At 42.5% G+C, this 15,087-nt stretch overlaps 1 protein-coding gene across 6 annotated transcripts in view; it reads right to left on the bottom strand.

The window, feature by feature from the left end:
* The window catches only part of NAP1L4 (nucleosome assembly protein 1 like 4), a 63,631-nt gene that overhangs the window by 28,651 nt on the left and 19,893 nt on the right, over nt 1-15,087 (bottom strand). For all 6 annotated transcript variants that reach the window (XM_027090358.1, XM_027090356.1, XM_027090357.1 and 3 more), the window contains 2 exons: nt 6,537-6,636; nt 3,550-3,691 (listed from right to left, as the gene is read on the bottom strand). In XM_027090358.1, the coding sequence (XP_026946159.1) occupies nt 3,550-3,691; nt 6,537-6,636 (242 nt within the window). The remainder of the gene's footprint in view (nt 1-3,549; nt 3,692-6,536; nt 6,637-15,087) is intronic.

Genomic DNA, 15,087 nt, shown 5'->3' with positions numbered 1-15,087 from the left:
AAAAAAAAAAAAAAAAAAAAAGAAACAAGAAACATCTCAAATAAACAGCCAAACCTTACACCTAAAGCAATTAGACAAAGAACAAAAAACCCCCCAAAATTAGCAGAAGGAAAGAAATCATAAAGATCAGATCAGAAATAAATGAAAAAGAAATGAAGGAAACCATAGCAAAGATCAATAAAACTAAAAGCTGGTTCTCTGAGAAGATAAACAAACTTGTAAAACCATTAGCCAGACTCATCAAGAAAAAAAGGGAGAAGACTTAAATCAATAGAATTAGAAATGTAAAAGGAGAAGTAACAACTGACACTGCAGAAATACAAAGGATCATGAGAGATTACTACAAGCAACTCTATGCCAATAAAATGGACAACATGGAAGAAATGGAAACGTTCTTAGAAAAGCACAACCTTCCGAGACTGTACCAGGATGAAATAGAAAATATAAACAGACCAATCACAAGCACGGAAATTGAAACTGTGATTTAAAATCTTCCAACAAACAAAAGCCCAGGACCAGATGGCTTCACATGCAAATTCCATCAAACATTTAGAGAAGAGCTAACACCTATCCTTCTCAAGCTCTTCCAAAATATAGCAGAGGGAGGAACACTCCTAAACTCATTCTACGAGGCCACCATAACCCTGATACCAAAACCAAACAAAGATGTCACAGAGAAAAAAAACTACAGGCCAATATCACTGATGAACATAGATGCAAAAATCCTCAACAAAATACTAGCAAACAATCCAACAGAACATTAAAAGGATCATACACCATGATCAAGTGGGGTTTATCCCAGGGATGCAAGGATTCTTCAATATATGCAAATCAATCAATGTGATACACCATATTAACAAATTGAAGGAGAAAAACCATATGATCATCTCAATAGATGCAGAAAAAGCTTTCAACAAAATTCAACACCCACTTTTGATAAAAACTCTCCAGAAAGTAGGCATAGAGGGAACTTAACTCAACATAATAAAGGCCATGTATGACAAACCCACAGCCAACATCATTCTCAATGGTGAAAAACTGAAACCATTTCCTCCAAGATCAGGAAAAAGACAAGGTTGTCCACTCTCACCATTATTCAACATAGCTTTGGAAGTTTTAGCTACATCAGAGAAGAAAAAGAAATAAAAGGAATCCAAACTGGAAAAGAAGAAGTAAAGCTGTCACTGTTTGCAGATGACGTGATACAATACGTAGAGAATCCAAAAGATGCTACCAGAGAACTACTAGAGCTAATCAATGAATTTGGTAAAGTAGCAGGATACAAAATTAACACACAGCAATCTCTTGCATTCCTATACACTAGTGATGAAAAATCTGGAAGAGAAATTAAGGAAACACTCCCATTTACCACTGCAACAAAAAGAAGAAAATACCTAGGAATAAACCTACCAAATGAGACAAAAGACCTGTATGCAGAAAACTATAGGACGATGAAAGAAATTAAAGATGATACAAACAGATGGCGAGATATACTGTGTTCTTAGATTGGAAGAATCAACATTATTAAAATGACTATACTACCCAAAGTAATCTACAGATTCAATGCAATCCCTATCAAACTACCAATGGCGTTTTTCACAGAACTAGAACAAAAAATTTCACAATTTGTATGGAAACACAAAAGACCCCAAAGAGCCAAAGCAACCTTGAGAAAGAAAAACAGAGGTGGAGGAATCAGGCTCCCTGACTTCAGACTATACTACAAAGCTACAGTAATCAAGACAGTATGGTACTGGCACAGAATCAGAAATACAGATCAATGGAACAGGATAGAAAGCCCAGAGATAAACCCACGCACCTACGGTCACCTTGTTTTTGATAAAGGAGGCAAGAATATACAATGGAGAAAAGACAGCCTCTTCAGTAAGTGGTGCTGGGAAAACTGGACAGCTACATGCAAAAGAATGAAATTAGAACACTCCCTAACACCATACACAAAAATAAACTCAAAATGGATTAAAGACCTAAATGTAAGGCCAGACACTATCAAACTCTTACAGGAAAACATAGGCAGAACACTCTATGACATCAGTCATAGCAAGATCCTTTTTGACCCACCTCCTAGAAAAATGAAAATAAAAACAAAAATAAAGAAATGGGACCTAATGAAACTTAAAAGCTTTTGCACAGCAAAGGAAAACATAAACAAGATGAAAAGACAACCCTCAGAATGTGAGAAAGTATTTGCAAATGAAGCAACTGACAAAGGATTAATCTCCAAAATTTACAAGCAGTACATGCAGCTCAATATCAAAAAAAAACAGGCTTCCCTGATGGCGCAGTGGTTGAGAGTCCGCCTGCCGATGCAGGGGACATGGGTTCATGCCCCAGTCCGGGAAGATCCCACATGCCCTGGAGCGGCTGGGCCCGTGAGCCATGGCCGCTGAGCTTGTGCTCTGCAACGGGAGAGGCCACAACAGTGAGAGGCCCGTGTACCGCAAAAAAAAACAAACAAAAAAAACAACCCAATCCAAAAATGGGCAGAAGACCTAAATAGATATTTCTCCAAAGAAGATATACAGATTGCCAACAAACACATGAAAGGATGCTCAACATCACTAATTATTAGAGAAATGCAAATCAAAACTACAATGAGGTATCACCTCACACCAGTCAAAATGGCCATCATCAAAAAATGTACAAACAATAAATGTGGAGAAAAGGGAACCCTCTTGCACTGTTGGTGGGAATGTAAATCGATACAGCCACTATGGAGAACAGCAAGGAGCTTCCTTAAAAAACTAAAAATAGAATTACCATACGATCCAGCAATTCCACTACCGGGCATATACCCTGAGAAAACCATAATTCAAAGAGCCATGTACCACAATGTTCACTGCAGCTCTATTTACAATAGCCAGGACATGGAAGCAATATAAGTGTCCATCGACAGATGAATGGATAAAGAAGATGTGGCACATATATACAATGGAATATCACTCAGCCATAAAAAGAAACGAAATTGAGTTATTTGTAGTGAGGTGGATAGACCTAGAGTCTGTCATACAGAGTGAAGTAAGTCAGAAAGAGAAAAACAAATACCGTACACTAACACACATATATGGAATCTAAAAAAAAAATGGTTCCGAAGAACCTAGGGGCAGGACAGAAATAAAGACGCAGACATAGAGAATGGAGTTGACACTGCGAGGGGGAAGGGTAAGCTGGGACGACGTGAGAGAGTGGCATGGACATATACACATTATGAAATGTAAAACAGATAGCTAGTGGGAAGCAGCCACATAGCACAGGGAGATCAGCTCGGTGCTTTGTGTCCACCTAGAGGGGTGGGATACGGAGGGTGGGAGGGAGAGGCAAGAGGGAGGAGATACGGGGATATATGTATAGCTGATTCACTTTGTTATACAGCAGAAACTAACACACCATTGTAAAGCAATTATACTCCAATGAAGATGTCAAAAAAAAAAAAAAAGAGTAACATTCAATGATTCACTGGGTACATCTGGATGTTTTGCCTGAAGAACTTTCTGAAATATACTAATTAAGTTTACTAACAGAGTTCCCTACCTTGTCAAAGAGAGGCTGGTATAATGCTGCATACTTTCTTTCCAAGTCATGAACTTCTTCATAGAACTTGGCTTCTATATGAGCACATTTCACCTGAAGCTGTTTCAGTGCGTTGATTCTTCTTTTTACTGCTTTAGGTAAACTAAAAGAGAGGGAATAAAAAATAAAACATCCATATGCCTGCAAAATAAGGCGGCATGCTTATTTTTTACTAAAATAAATTAACATTAACATAGAATTAACACCCTTACCATGAAAAAGAGCTCCTAAAAATCATTAAGGACAAACACCACCTCCCCGCCCCCCCACCAAAACCAGGGCGGTGGCGGAGGAGGAAGCTGAAAGATAATTCACAAAAAATACAGGTAATGAAACACGGAAGAAAGGTCCAATCTCATGAAATAGCCAAAAGAATGTAAATTTAAAAGAACTGCTGTCTCTTCCTTACCAAATTGGCAATTAAAAAATAATTCCCAGGGGGGACTTCCCTGCAGTCCAGTGCTTAGGACTCTGCACTGTCACTGCTGAGGGTCTGGTTCAACCCCTGGTCGGGGAAGTAAGATCCCGCAAGCTTCGAGGTGCAGTCAACAAATTTTTTTTAAATAAAAGAGAGAAGAAAATTTTAGAAATTCCCAGGTTTGATGAGGCTGAGGGCAGAGGCCCTCTAATTGACTCATCTTTCTTAAGGGTAAACAAGAACCTTGAAAATATTCTTTGCATCTACTTCTAAGAATTTATCCTAAGGAAATAACCAAATGTTTATGTGCTGGAGTGACCACTGATGTATTATTTGTAAAAGTGAAAGACTGGGAACAATGACAAGATGAGCAGGATTAAAACGGCCTGTCCACAACCGTGTCCTCAAGGAATACTCAGCACCACAGGACGAGCTCCTGCTGACACAGCAAGGGAAAAACCAGAGACGACAGAGACAAGGCGTGCATTCTAGTCTAGAGTCAGACAACTACCAGCTCCTTAGCCCTTTGATACTTTTTTACCTTCTAAGAAACATTTTAGTTTGTATGCCTTACTTTTATAAATCAGAAGGGAAAAAACATTTTAAACCCATTAAAATCATTTGTTTAACCTGAAGTCCTGAGTCACAATCTGGAACAAAGAGCAGACTACTGCAGACTTCCCTGGTGGTGCAGTGGTTAGTTAAGACGCTGCTCTCCCAATGCAGGGGGCCCAGGTTCCATCGCTGGTCAGGAACTAGCTCCCACATGCTGCAACTAAGGAGCCCGCCTGCCGCAACTAAGACCCGGTGCAACCAAATAAATTAATTTTTTTAAAAAAAGAGCAGACTCCTGGGCCCCACAAAGACCCACACTATCCCCCTTGGTGGGCCTGGGTCCTGCCCTCTGAGTCCTCCTCCACGTGGGCTGACTCCTCAAGGGCAGGGCTGGCATTAGTCTAATGGTATACAGTACCAGGCAGCTCCCAAGCACAGCACTGTTTAGAAAATACAGCCATCAAGGGGGACTGGTTCCAGAACCCTGTGAATATCAAAACCCATGGATGCCCAAGTCCCTTATATGAAATGGTATAGTGTTTGCACACTAAGCACATCCTCCCGTATACTATATATCAGCACTAGATTGCTTACCATACCTAATACAATGTAAATGTTATGTAAATAGTTGCTGGCATGAGGCAAATTCAAGTTTTGCTTTCTGGAACTTTCTGGAAAAGTTTTCCCCCAATATTTTTGATCCACAGTTGGTTGAATCTGCAAATCTACAACCCAGGGAACCCGTGGATACAGAGGGTCAAGTGTAGTAGAAAAGCCTTGAATCACAAAGGACCCTGTCCTGGTATAATCATACCCACGGCAACCTCAGTTTGGACGAAGGTCCTTCACTACAGACTGCCAACTACAGAAACCGTTCTAGAACTACTGCTAGTTAGAGAACAAGGAAAAAGCAGAGTAAGAATTTAGTAACACTGAATACATTAACATCTGTACTTCTTTTCTACGTTAATTACACAACCTAACGTTATTTCCTAACTTTCTAATCTTCCTAATGGAGTAAAAATACAAGGACCTCTAAGCCAACTGAACCCAGATATCCTCCCCAGCCAGCCTCCAGACAGTAAGAGTAACTACACACCATTCTTCTCCCCACAACAGGCACGTCACGTACAGCATGGAACGTGGAACTAATTCTATCGCACAAAACCTTGTTCCCCTCCCCCATTTCCTCTCAGTGAATGCCACCCACCCCATTCACCCAGTTTCTGAAGCCAGAAACTAGAAAGCACCACTTACACTCAGCTCTCCTACCTGCACCCAGCATCACCACACCCCACCTTCCCCACTAGGTCACCCCCCGGAAGAACCCTCTCTACGGGCAGAGCAGACCCCAAGCGTGCCCCCTCTGTGCCCCCTTGTCCCCAGCCCCGCGTGGGCCAGCCAGTGTGTGTGCGGGGTGACTCTCTGAGACGCAGCCGTGCACTGACCGGAGGAGGAAAGCCCGGAGCAGCTGAGGCCCCGAGACGAGCAGTCCAAGGGCCTGGAGGGTGGGCATCCTTACGGTGTTCACCGTGCAGTACAGCAAAGACACAGACCTCGTCCAAATAAGCCACGTTTCGCTGCTGCAGGCTCACACAGGTGAGCCGGGCAGGACTGGGTCTCCTAGCGAACCAGGAGCCACTGTGAAGAGAAAGCACTGCCCCCATCTGCCTGTACCTCCGCCCCCTGCTGACGCCCCAGTCCGCCTGCTCACGGGACCTGTGAAGGCCTCTCACCCTGCAGGCTGGCACCGTACACTCGCCCATAACTTGACACACCGCACTACCCTGGCCCTCACAGGCCTGTAGCCTCTACCAGGCTCTGACCCCAGCAGTCACCTTCGGGACCCCAGAGCCTGGCTCTCAGCAGGCAAGGTCTACTGAATGAAAAACATACTTATTCCTAGTCTAAGGAACCAGGAGAGGTTTCTTCTTTGTCTCTTAAAGTTGCGTCGTCTCCCTCGCAGCATACTTACGTCTCGATGTAGCTCGAAGGAGTGTGGGAGACACTGTCAAGTCGTTCCTGTAAAGCTGCCAAAACTTGAGGATTCTGCATCACCTGGTCTGCGAGCTTTTCTATCAAGAGTTAAAAAGAAACAACATCTGTTTCAAAAACATTTACTTGTAAAGGCATTCGATCCTCCGTGTTAATCACTGAGGGGATGGTTACAAACACACCGGGGGTACCTGGAGAGTTCTGCTCCTCACCTTAGCGGCACAAGCCCCAGTCCCCTCCGAGGTCCGAGGACACTGTCACTTGCTAAGTTCAGGCAGGCTACCTCCCTTCCGGAAGCCGAGGACGGGGACAAGGTGCCCGTGGCTCAGGAAATCAGCACGCACTTGTGCCCCAGCTCAGGAAAGCGCGACTCCCACCAGCTCCCTGGGGGCACCAGACCTTCCAGGCGCTCTCTGCCTCCACCTTCACCCACCCTGCCCTCCTGCCCAAACCCGCCTCCTCCCAGGAGCCCCCGCCCCTCTGCCCTGCGACCTCGACAGCTCACACACACTGTACCGACTCCTGAAGAACAAACACGACGCTGAGAGGGAGGTCAGCTGTGCCACAGACTGGGTCACACCTGGCTCGCGGCACAGGCTCTGTGTTGAAAAGATTCCCTCTCAGCGACACTGTATGGAAACCCAAACTTAGGGCCCTCACCCGACTCAAAAGGCAGCGCAGACCTAGAGTTCTCCCCCACCTTTTGTAAGACAGTGATGCGGGCAAGCTGAATACAACGTGTATGCACTCAATTTTACCTTTTAACTACAATCCCAATCATTAACATGAAGCACCGTGTATGTGTATAAAACATATGTAACTGTGTATATACAAAACTGTATGTAAATACTAAACATATACACAAACACACATCGCTAGTTCTGGCCACTGAAAGGTCTAGAAATAATGGCAGATGGGATTTATATTTTGGTTTTTAAATCTCTGTCCCAACTAAAAGATACAGGCCTCCTTGCATAAATGTAGATTCCAGGTCTGGGGAAAGGAAAGTTCAAGGGAAAATGGACCATCGCCTATGCCACAAAGCTACAGAGAACTCAAAATGGACGGGGACGCAGCAAAAGGACACAGAAGCCAGCTTACAGGGACCCCATTGGCAAATGGGACAATCTGCACACAAAAAAGAATAACGATGGACAGTGAGGGAAGATGGTGGAGTAGAAGTACGTGCGCTCACTCCCTCCTGCGAGGACACCAGAATCACAACTAACTGCTGAACAATGATCGACAGGAAGACACTGGAACTCACCAAAAAGACACCCCACATCCAAAGACAAAGGAGAAGCCACTATGAGATGGTAGGAGGGGTGCAATCACAGTAAAATCAAATCCCGTAACTGCTGCGTGGGTGACTCACAAACTGGAGAACACTTGTGCCACAGAAGTCCACCCACTGGAGGGAAGGTTCTGAGCCCCACGTCAGGCTTCCCAACCTGGGGGTCCAGCAAGGGAAGGAGGAGTTCCTAGAGAATCAGACTTTGAAGGCTAGCGGGATTTGATTACAGGACTCTGACAGGACTGGGGGAAACAGAGACTCCACTCTGGGGGGGAACACACAAAGTAGTGTGCCCATCGGGACCCAGAGGAAGGAGCAGTGACCCCAGGGGAGACTGAACCAGACCTACCTGCTAGTGTTGGAGGGTCTCCTGCAGAGGTGGGGGATGGCTGTGGCTCACCAGGGGGACAAGGACACTGGCAGTAGAAGTTCTGGGAAGTACTCCTTGGGGTGAGCCCTCCCAGAGTCCACCATTAGCCCCACCAAAGAGCCTGGGTAGGCTCCAGTGTTGGGTCACCTGAGGCCAAACAACCAACAGGAGGGAACCCAGCCCAACCCATCAGCAAACAAGTGGATTAACTGAGTTCTGCCCACCAGAGCAACACCCAGCTCTACCCACCACCAGTCCCTCCCATCAGGAAACTGGCACAAGCCTCTTAGATAGCCTCATCCACCAGAGGGCAGACAGCAGAAGCAAGAAGAACTACAATCCTGCAGCCTGTGGAACAAAAACCACATTCACAGAAAGACAGACAAGATGAAAAGGCAGAGGGCTATGTACCAGATGAAGGAACAAGATAAAACCCCAGAAAAACAACTAAAAGAAGTGGAGACAGGCAACCTTCCAGAAGAAGAATTCAGAATAATGATAGTGAAGATGATCCAGGACCTCGGAAAAAGAATGGAGGCAAAGATCGAGGAGATGCAAGAAATGTTTAACAAAGATCTAGAACGATTAAAGAACAGAGATGAACAACACCATAACTGAAATGAAAAATACACTAGAAGGAATCAACAGCAGAATAACTGAGGCAGAAGAACAGATAAGTGACCTGGAAGACAGAATGGTGGAATTCACTGCTGTGGAACAGAATAAAGAAAAAAGAATGAAAAGAATGAAGACAGCCTAAGAGACCTCTGGGGCAACATTAAACGCAACAGCATTCGCATTATAGGGGTCCCAGAAGGAGAAGAGAGACAGAAAGCACCCGAGAAAGTATTTGAAGAGATTATAGTCGAAAACTTCCCGAACATGGGAAAGGAAACAGCCACCGAAGTCCAGGAAGCACAGAGGGTCCCATACAGGATAAACCCAAGGAGAAATATGCCGAGACACACGGTAATCAAACTGGTAAAAATTAAAGACAAAAAAAATTGACTGAAAGCAGCAAGGGAAAAACGACAAATAACATACAAGGAAACTCCCATAAGATTAACAGCTGATTTCTCAGCAGAAACTCTACAAGCCAGAAGGGAGTGGCATGATATATTTGAAGTGATGAAAGGGAAGAACCTACAACCAAGATTACTCTACCCCACAAGGATCTCACTCAGATTTGATAGAGAAATCAAAGGTTTTACAGACAAGCAAAAGCTAAGAGAATTCAGTATCACCAAACCAGCTCTACAACAATTGCTAAAGGAACTTCTCTAAGTGGGAAACACAAGAGAAGAAGAGGACCTACAAAAACAAACCCAAGACAATTAAGAAAATGGTAATAAGAACATACATATCGATAATTACCTTAAACGTGAATGGATTAAATGCTCCAACCAAAAGACACAGGCTCGCTGAATAGATACAAAAACAAGACCCATATATATGCTGTCTACAAGAGACCCACTTCAGACCCAGGGACACATACAGACTGAAAGCGAGGGAATGGAAAAAGATATTCCATGCAAACAGAAATCAAAAGAAAGCTGGAGTAGCAATACTCATATCAGATAAAACAGACTTTAAAATAAAGAATGTTACAAGAGACAAGGAAGGACACTACATAATGATCAAGGGATGAATCCAAGAAGAAGATATAACAATTATATATGCACCTAACATAGGAGCACCTCAATACATAAGGCAACTGCTAACAGTTATAAAACAGGAAGTCGACAGTAACACAATAGTGGGGGAATTTAACACCTCACTTACACCAATGGACAGATCATCCAAACAGAAAATTAGTAAGTAAACACAAGCTTTAAACAACACAATAGACCAGATAGATTTTTTTTTTTTTGCGGTACGCGGGCCTCTCACTGTTGTGGCCTCTCCCGTTGCGGAGCACAGGCTCCAGATGCGCAGGCTCAGCGGCCATGGCTCACAGGCCCAGCTGCTCTGCGGCATGTGGGATCTTCCCGGACCGGGGCACAAACCCATGTCCCCTGCATCGGCAGGCGGACTCTCAACCACTGTGCCACCAGAGAAGCCCGACCAGATAGATTTAATTGATATTTATAGGACATTCCATCCAAAAACAGCAGATTACACTTTCTTCTCAAGTGCTCATGGAATATTCTCCAGGACAGATCACATCTTAGGTCACAAATCAAACCTCAGTAAATTTAAGAAAATAGAAATCATATCAAGCATCTTTTCTGACCACAACACTATGAGATTAGAAATCAATTCCAGGGGAAAAAACGTAAAAAACACAAACACATGGAGGCTAAACAATACGTTACTAAATAACCAAGAGATCACTGAAGAAATCAAAGAGGAAATCAAAAAATACCTAGAGACAAATGACAACAAAAACATGATGATCCAAAACCTATGGGATGCAGCAAAAGCTGTTCTAAGAGGGAAGTTTATAGCAATACAAGCCTACCTCAAGAAACAAGAAACATCTCAAATAAACAATCTAACCTCACACCTAAAGGAACCAGAGAAAGAAGAACAAACAAAACCCAAAGTTAGCAGAAGGAAAGAAATCATAAAGATCAGAGCAGAAATAAATGAAATAGAAATAAAGAAAACAATAGCAAAGATCAATAAAACTAAAAGCTGGTTCTTTGAGAAGATAAAAAAAATTGGTAAACCATTAGCCAGACTCATCAAGAAAAAGAGGGAGAGGACTCAAATCAATAAAATTAGAAATGAAAAAGGAGAAGTTACAACAGACACCACAGAAATACAAAGCATCCTAAGAGACTACTACAAGCAACCCTATGCCAATAAAATGGACAACCTGGAAGAAATGGACAAATCCTTAGAGAGGTATAACCTTCCAAGACTGAACCAGGAAGAAATAGAAAATATGAACGGACCAATCACAAGTAATGAAATTGAAACTGTGATTAAAAATCTTCCAACAAACAAAAGTTCAGGACCAGATGGCTTCACGGGTGAATTCTATCAAACATTTAGAGAAGAGCTAACACCCATCCTTCTCAAACTCTTCCAAAAAACTGCAGAGGAAGGAACACGCCCAAACTCAATCTATGAGGCCATCACCGTCACCCTGATACCAAAAACAGACAAAGATACTACAAAAAAAGAAAATTACAGACCAATATCACTGATGAATATAGATGGAAAAATCCTCAACAATATACTAGCAAACAGAATCCAACAACACATTAAAAGGATCATACACCATGATCAAGTGGGATTTATCCCAGGGAAGCGAGGATTCTTCAATATAAGCAAATCAATCAATGTGATACACCACATTAACAAACTGAAGAATAAAAACCATTATGATCATCTCAATAGATGCAGAAAAAGCTTTTGACAAAATTCAACACCATTTATGATAAAAACTCTCCAGAAAGTGGGCATAGAGGGAACTTACCTCAACATAATAAAGGCCATATATGACAAATCCACAGCAAACATCATTCTCAATGGTGAAAAACTGAAAGCATTTCCTCTAAGATCAGGAACAAGACAAGGATGTCCACTCTCACCACTATTATTCAACATAGTTTTGGAAGTCCTAGCCACGGCAATCAGAGAAGAAAAAGAAATAAAAGGAATACAAATTGGAGAAGAAGAAGTCAAACTGTCACTGTTTGCAGGTGACATGATACTATACATAGAGAATCCTAAAGATGCCACCAGAAAACTATTAGAGCTAATCAATGAATTTGGTAAAGTTGCAGGATACAAAATTAACGTACAGAAATCTCCTGCATTCCTATACACTAGTGATGAAAAATCTGAAAGAGAAATTAAGGAAACACTCCCATTTACCACTGCAACAAAAAGAAGAAAATACCTAGGAATAAACCTACCCAGGGGGACAAAAGACCCGTATGCACAAAACTATAAGACACTGATGAAAGAAATTAAAGGTGATACCAACAGATGGAGAGATATACCATGTTCTTGGATTGGAAGAATCAATACTGTGAAAATGACTATACTTCCCAAAGCAATCTACAGATTCAGTGTAATCCCTATCAAATTACCAATGGCATTTTTTACAGAACTAGAACAAAAAATCTTAAAATTTGTATGGAGACACAAAAGACCCCAAAGAGCCAAAGCAGTTTTCAGGGGAAAAAAAGGAGCTGGAGGAATCAAACTCCTTGATTTTAGACTATACTACAAAGCTACAGTAATCAAGACAATATGGTACTGGCACAAAAACAGAAACATAGATCAACGGAACAAGATAGAAAGCCCAGAGGTAAACCCATGCACCTATGGTCAACTAATCTATGACAAAGGAGGCAAGAATATACAATGGAGAAAAGACAGTCTCTTCAATAAGTGGTGCTGGGAAAACTGGACAGCTACATGTAAAAGAATGAAATTAGAATACCCCCTAACACCATACACACAAATAAACTCAAAATGGCTTAGAGACCTAAATGTAAGACCAGACACTATAAAACTCTTAGAAACATAGGAAGAACACTGACATAAATCACAGCAAGATCTTTTTCGATCCACTATTAACAAATGGGACCTAATGAAACTTAAAAGCTTTTGCTCAGCAAAGGAAACCATACACAAGACGAAAAGACAACCCTCAGAATGGGAGAAAATATTCGCAAACGAATCAATGGACAAAGGATTAATCTCCAAAATATATAAACAGGTCATGCAGCTCAATATTAAAAAAACAAAGAACCCAATCCAAAAATGGGCAGAAGACCTAAACAGACATTTCTCCAAAGAAGACATACAGACGGCCAAGAAGCACATGAAAAGCTGCTCAACATCACTAATTATTAGAGAAATGCAAATCAAAACTACAATGAGGTATCACCTCACACCAGTTAGAATGGGCATCATCAGAAAATCTACAAACAAATGCTGGACAGGGTGTAGAGAAAAGGGAACCCTCTTGCACTGTTGGTGGGGATGTAAATCGATACAGCCACTATGGAGAACAGTATGGAGGTTCCTTAAAAAACTAAAAATAGAATTACCATATGACCCAGCAATCCCAGTACTGGGCATATACCCAGAGAAAACCATAATTCAAAAAGACACATGCACCCCAGTGTTTGCTGCAGCACTATTTACAGTAGCCAGGACATGGAAGCAACCTAAGTGTCCATCGACAGATGAATGGATATAGAAGATGTGGTACATATATACAATGGAGCATTACTCAGCCATAAAAAGGAACGAAATTGGGTCATTTGTAAAGATGTGGATGGATCTAGAGACTGTCATACAGAGTGAAGTCAGAAAGAGAAAAACAAATACTGTATATTAACAAATATATGTGGAACGTAGAAAAATGGTACAGATTAACTGGTTTGCAGGGCAGAAATTGAGACACAGATGTAGAGAACAAACGTATGGACACCAAGGGGGGAAGCGGCGGGGAGTGGGGCTGGTGGTGTGATGAATTGGGCGATTGGGATTGACATGTATACACTGATGTTTATAAAATGGATGACTAATAAGAACCTGCTGTATAAAATAATTAATTTATTAAAAAAAGAATAATGATGGCAAATGATTAAACACTGAATAAAAAGCTAATCCATGAGTCTATAGTAACATTAAAATGGGGTAGCGGGGGAACAGGGAAGTATTTCTTTAATAGATGTTAATATGTTAGATTGATAGGATTAGAAAAACACCCTTTGGTGACCACCAACGTCATCATGCATTCAGCAAGGATCATCAGTGGTGCCCGAATCCCTACGTAAGAGTCTTACGGAGAACAGGATTCCCGCAGGGTGCCCAACAGCTTCTTTACTCCAAGGACCCTAAGGGCAGAGACCGGCAGACACTGTCTTCACCACGTCAGCACTCTCGGGAGCCCCATCACAGGCCTAACTGCATTCCACTCCATCAGGTCGCCTATGTGCTCGTCTTGCCAAGACATCTACCCTGAATCTAGTGAGGAGAAAACCACGAGACCCATCCAGAGCATTCTACAAGACAGCTGGAGCACACAGCCTGCTGATGTGTCCCTGCGAGGAAGGGTAAAAAAGGTGGGGAGATAACTCTAGAATAAAGGGGACAGAACTAAACGTGATATGTGATCCTCGGCCAGCTCTGGATTTGAGTGTGGGGTATGGAGGTAAAAGAAATGCTGAGAAAACCAGGAGAATATGAACATGACTGTACATTAGCTAATAGTATTGGACCGACATTAAATTTCTTGGTTGTGGTAATGGCACTGTGGTTATGAGACTTTATCCTAGTTTTTAGGAAATTTATACTAAATTGTTTTAGGAAGAAAAAGCCAGAATATCCACAACTTGCTTTCAAACAGTTCAGAGGGAAAAACAAGCATAGATAAATACTTGAAAACGGAGGAAAGGGCCTTCCCTGGAGGCGCAACGGTTGAGAATCCGTCTGCCGATGCAGGGGACATGGGTTCGAGCCCTGGTCCAGGAAGATCCTATATGCCATGGAACAACTAAGCCCGCGCACCACAGCTACTGAGCATGCGCTCTAGAGCCCGTGCTCCGCAACAAGAGAAGCCACCGCAATGAGAAGCCTGCGCACTGCAACGAAGAGCAGCCCCCGCTTGCTGCAACTAGAGAAAGCCCGTGCACAGCAACGAAGACCCGACGCAGCCAAAAATAAATAAATAAATGTATTAAAAAAAAAAAGAAAATGGAGGAAAAGTAATATATCTATGAATTTATGATCATATCAAAATAATATGATATCTGGGACATGCTTCAGAATAATCACGGGAAGAGAAGTAAAGGCACAGGTGAAAAAAGCCTGAGCGCCTGGTAATCAGCGCTAACAGCGAGAGACGGCAGGTAGAGGTGCACTGTGCTATTCACTTGATTTCCGAGGTTTGAG

Source organism: Aethalodelphis obliquidens, unplaced genomic scaffold (assembly GCF_003676395.1).
Source record: "Aethalodelphis obliquidens isolate GAN/ISIS:26980383/991018 unplaced genomic scaffold, ASM367639v1 scaffold69, whole genome shotgun sequence".
In the NCBI taxonomy this organism is placed as follows: domain Eukaryota; kingdom Metazoa; phylum Chordata; class Mammalia; order Artiodactyla; family Delphinidae; genus Aethalodelphis; species Aethalodelphis obliquidens.
This window is presented reverse-complemented; position numbering and strand designations above follow the sequence as displayed.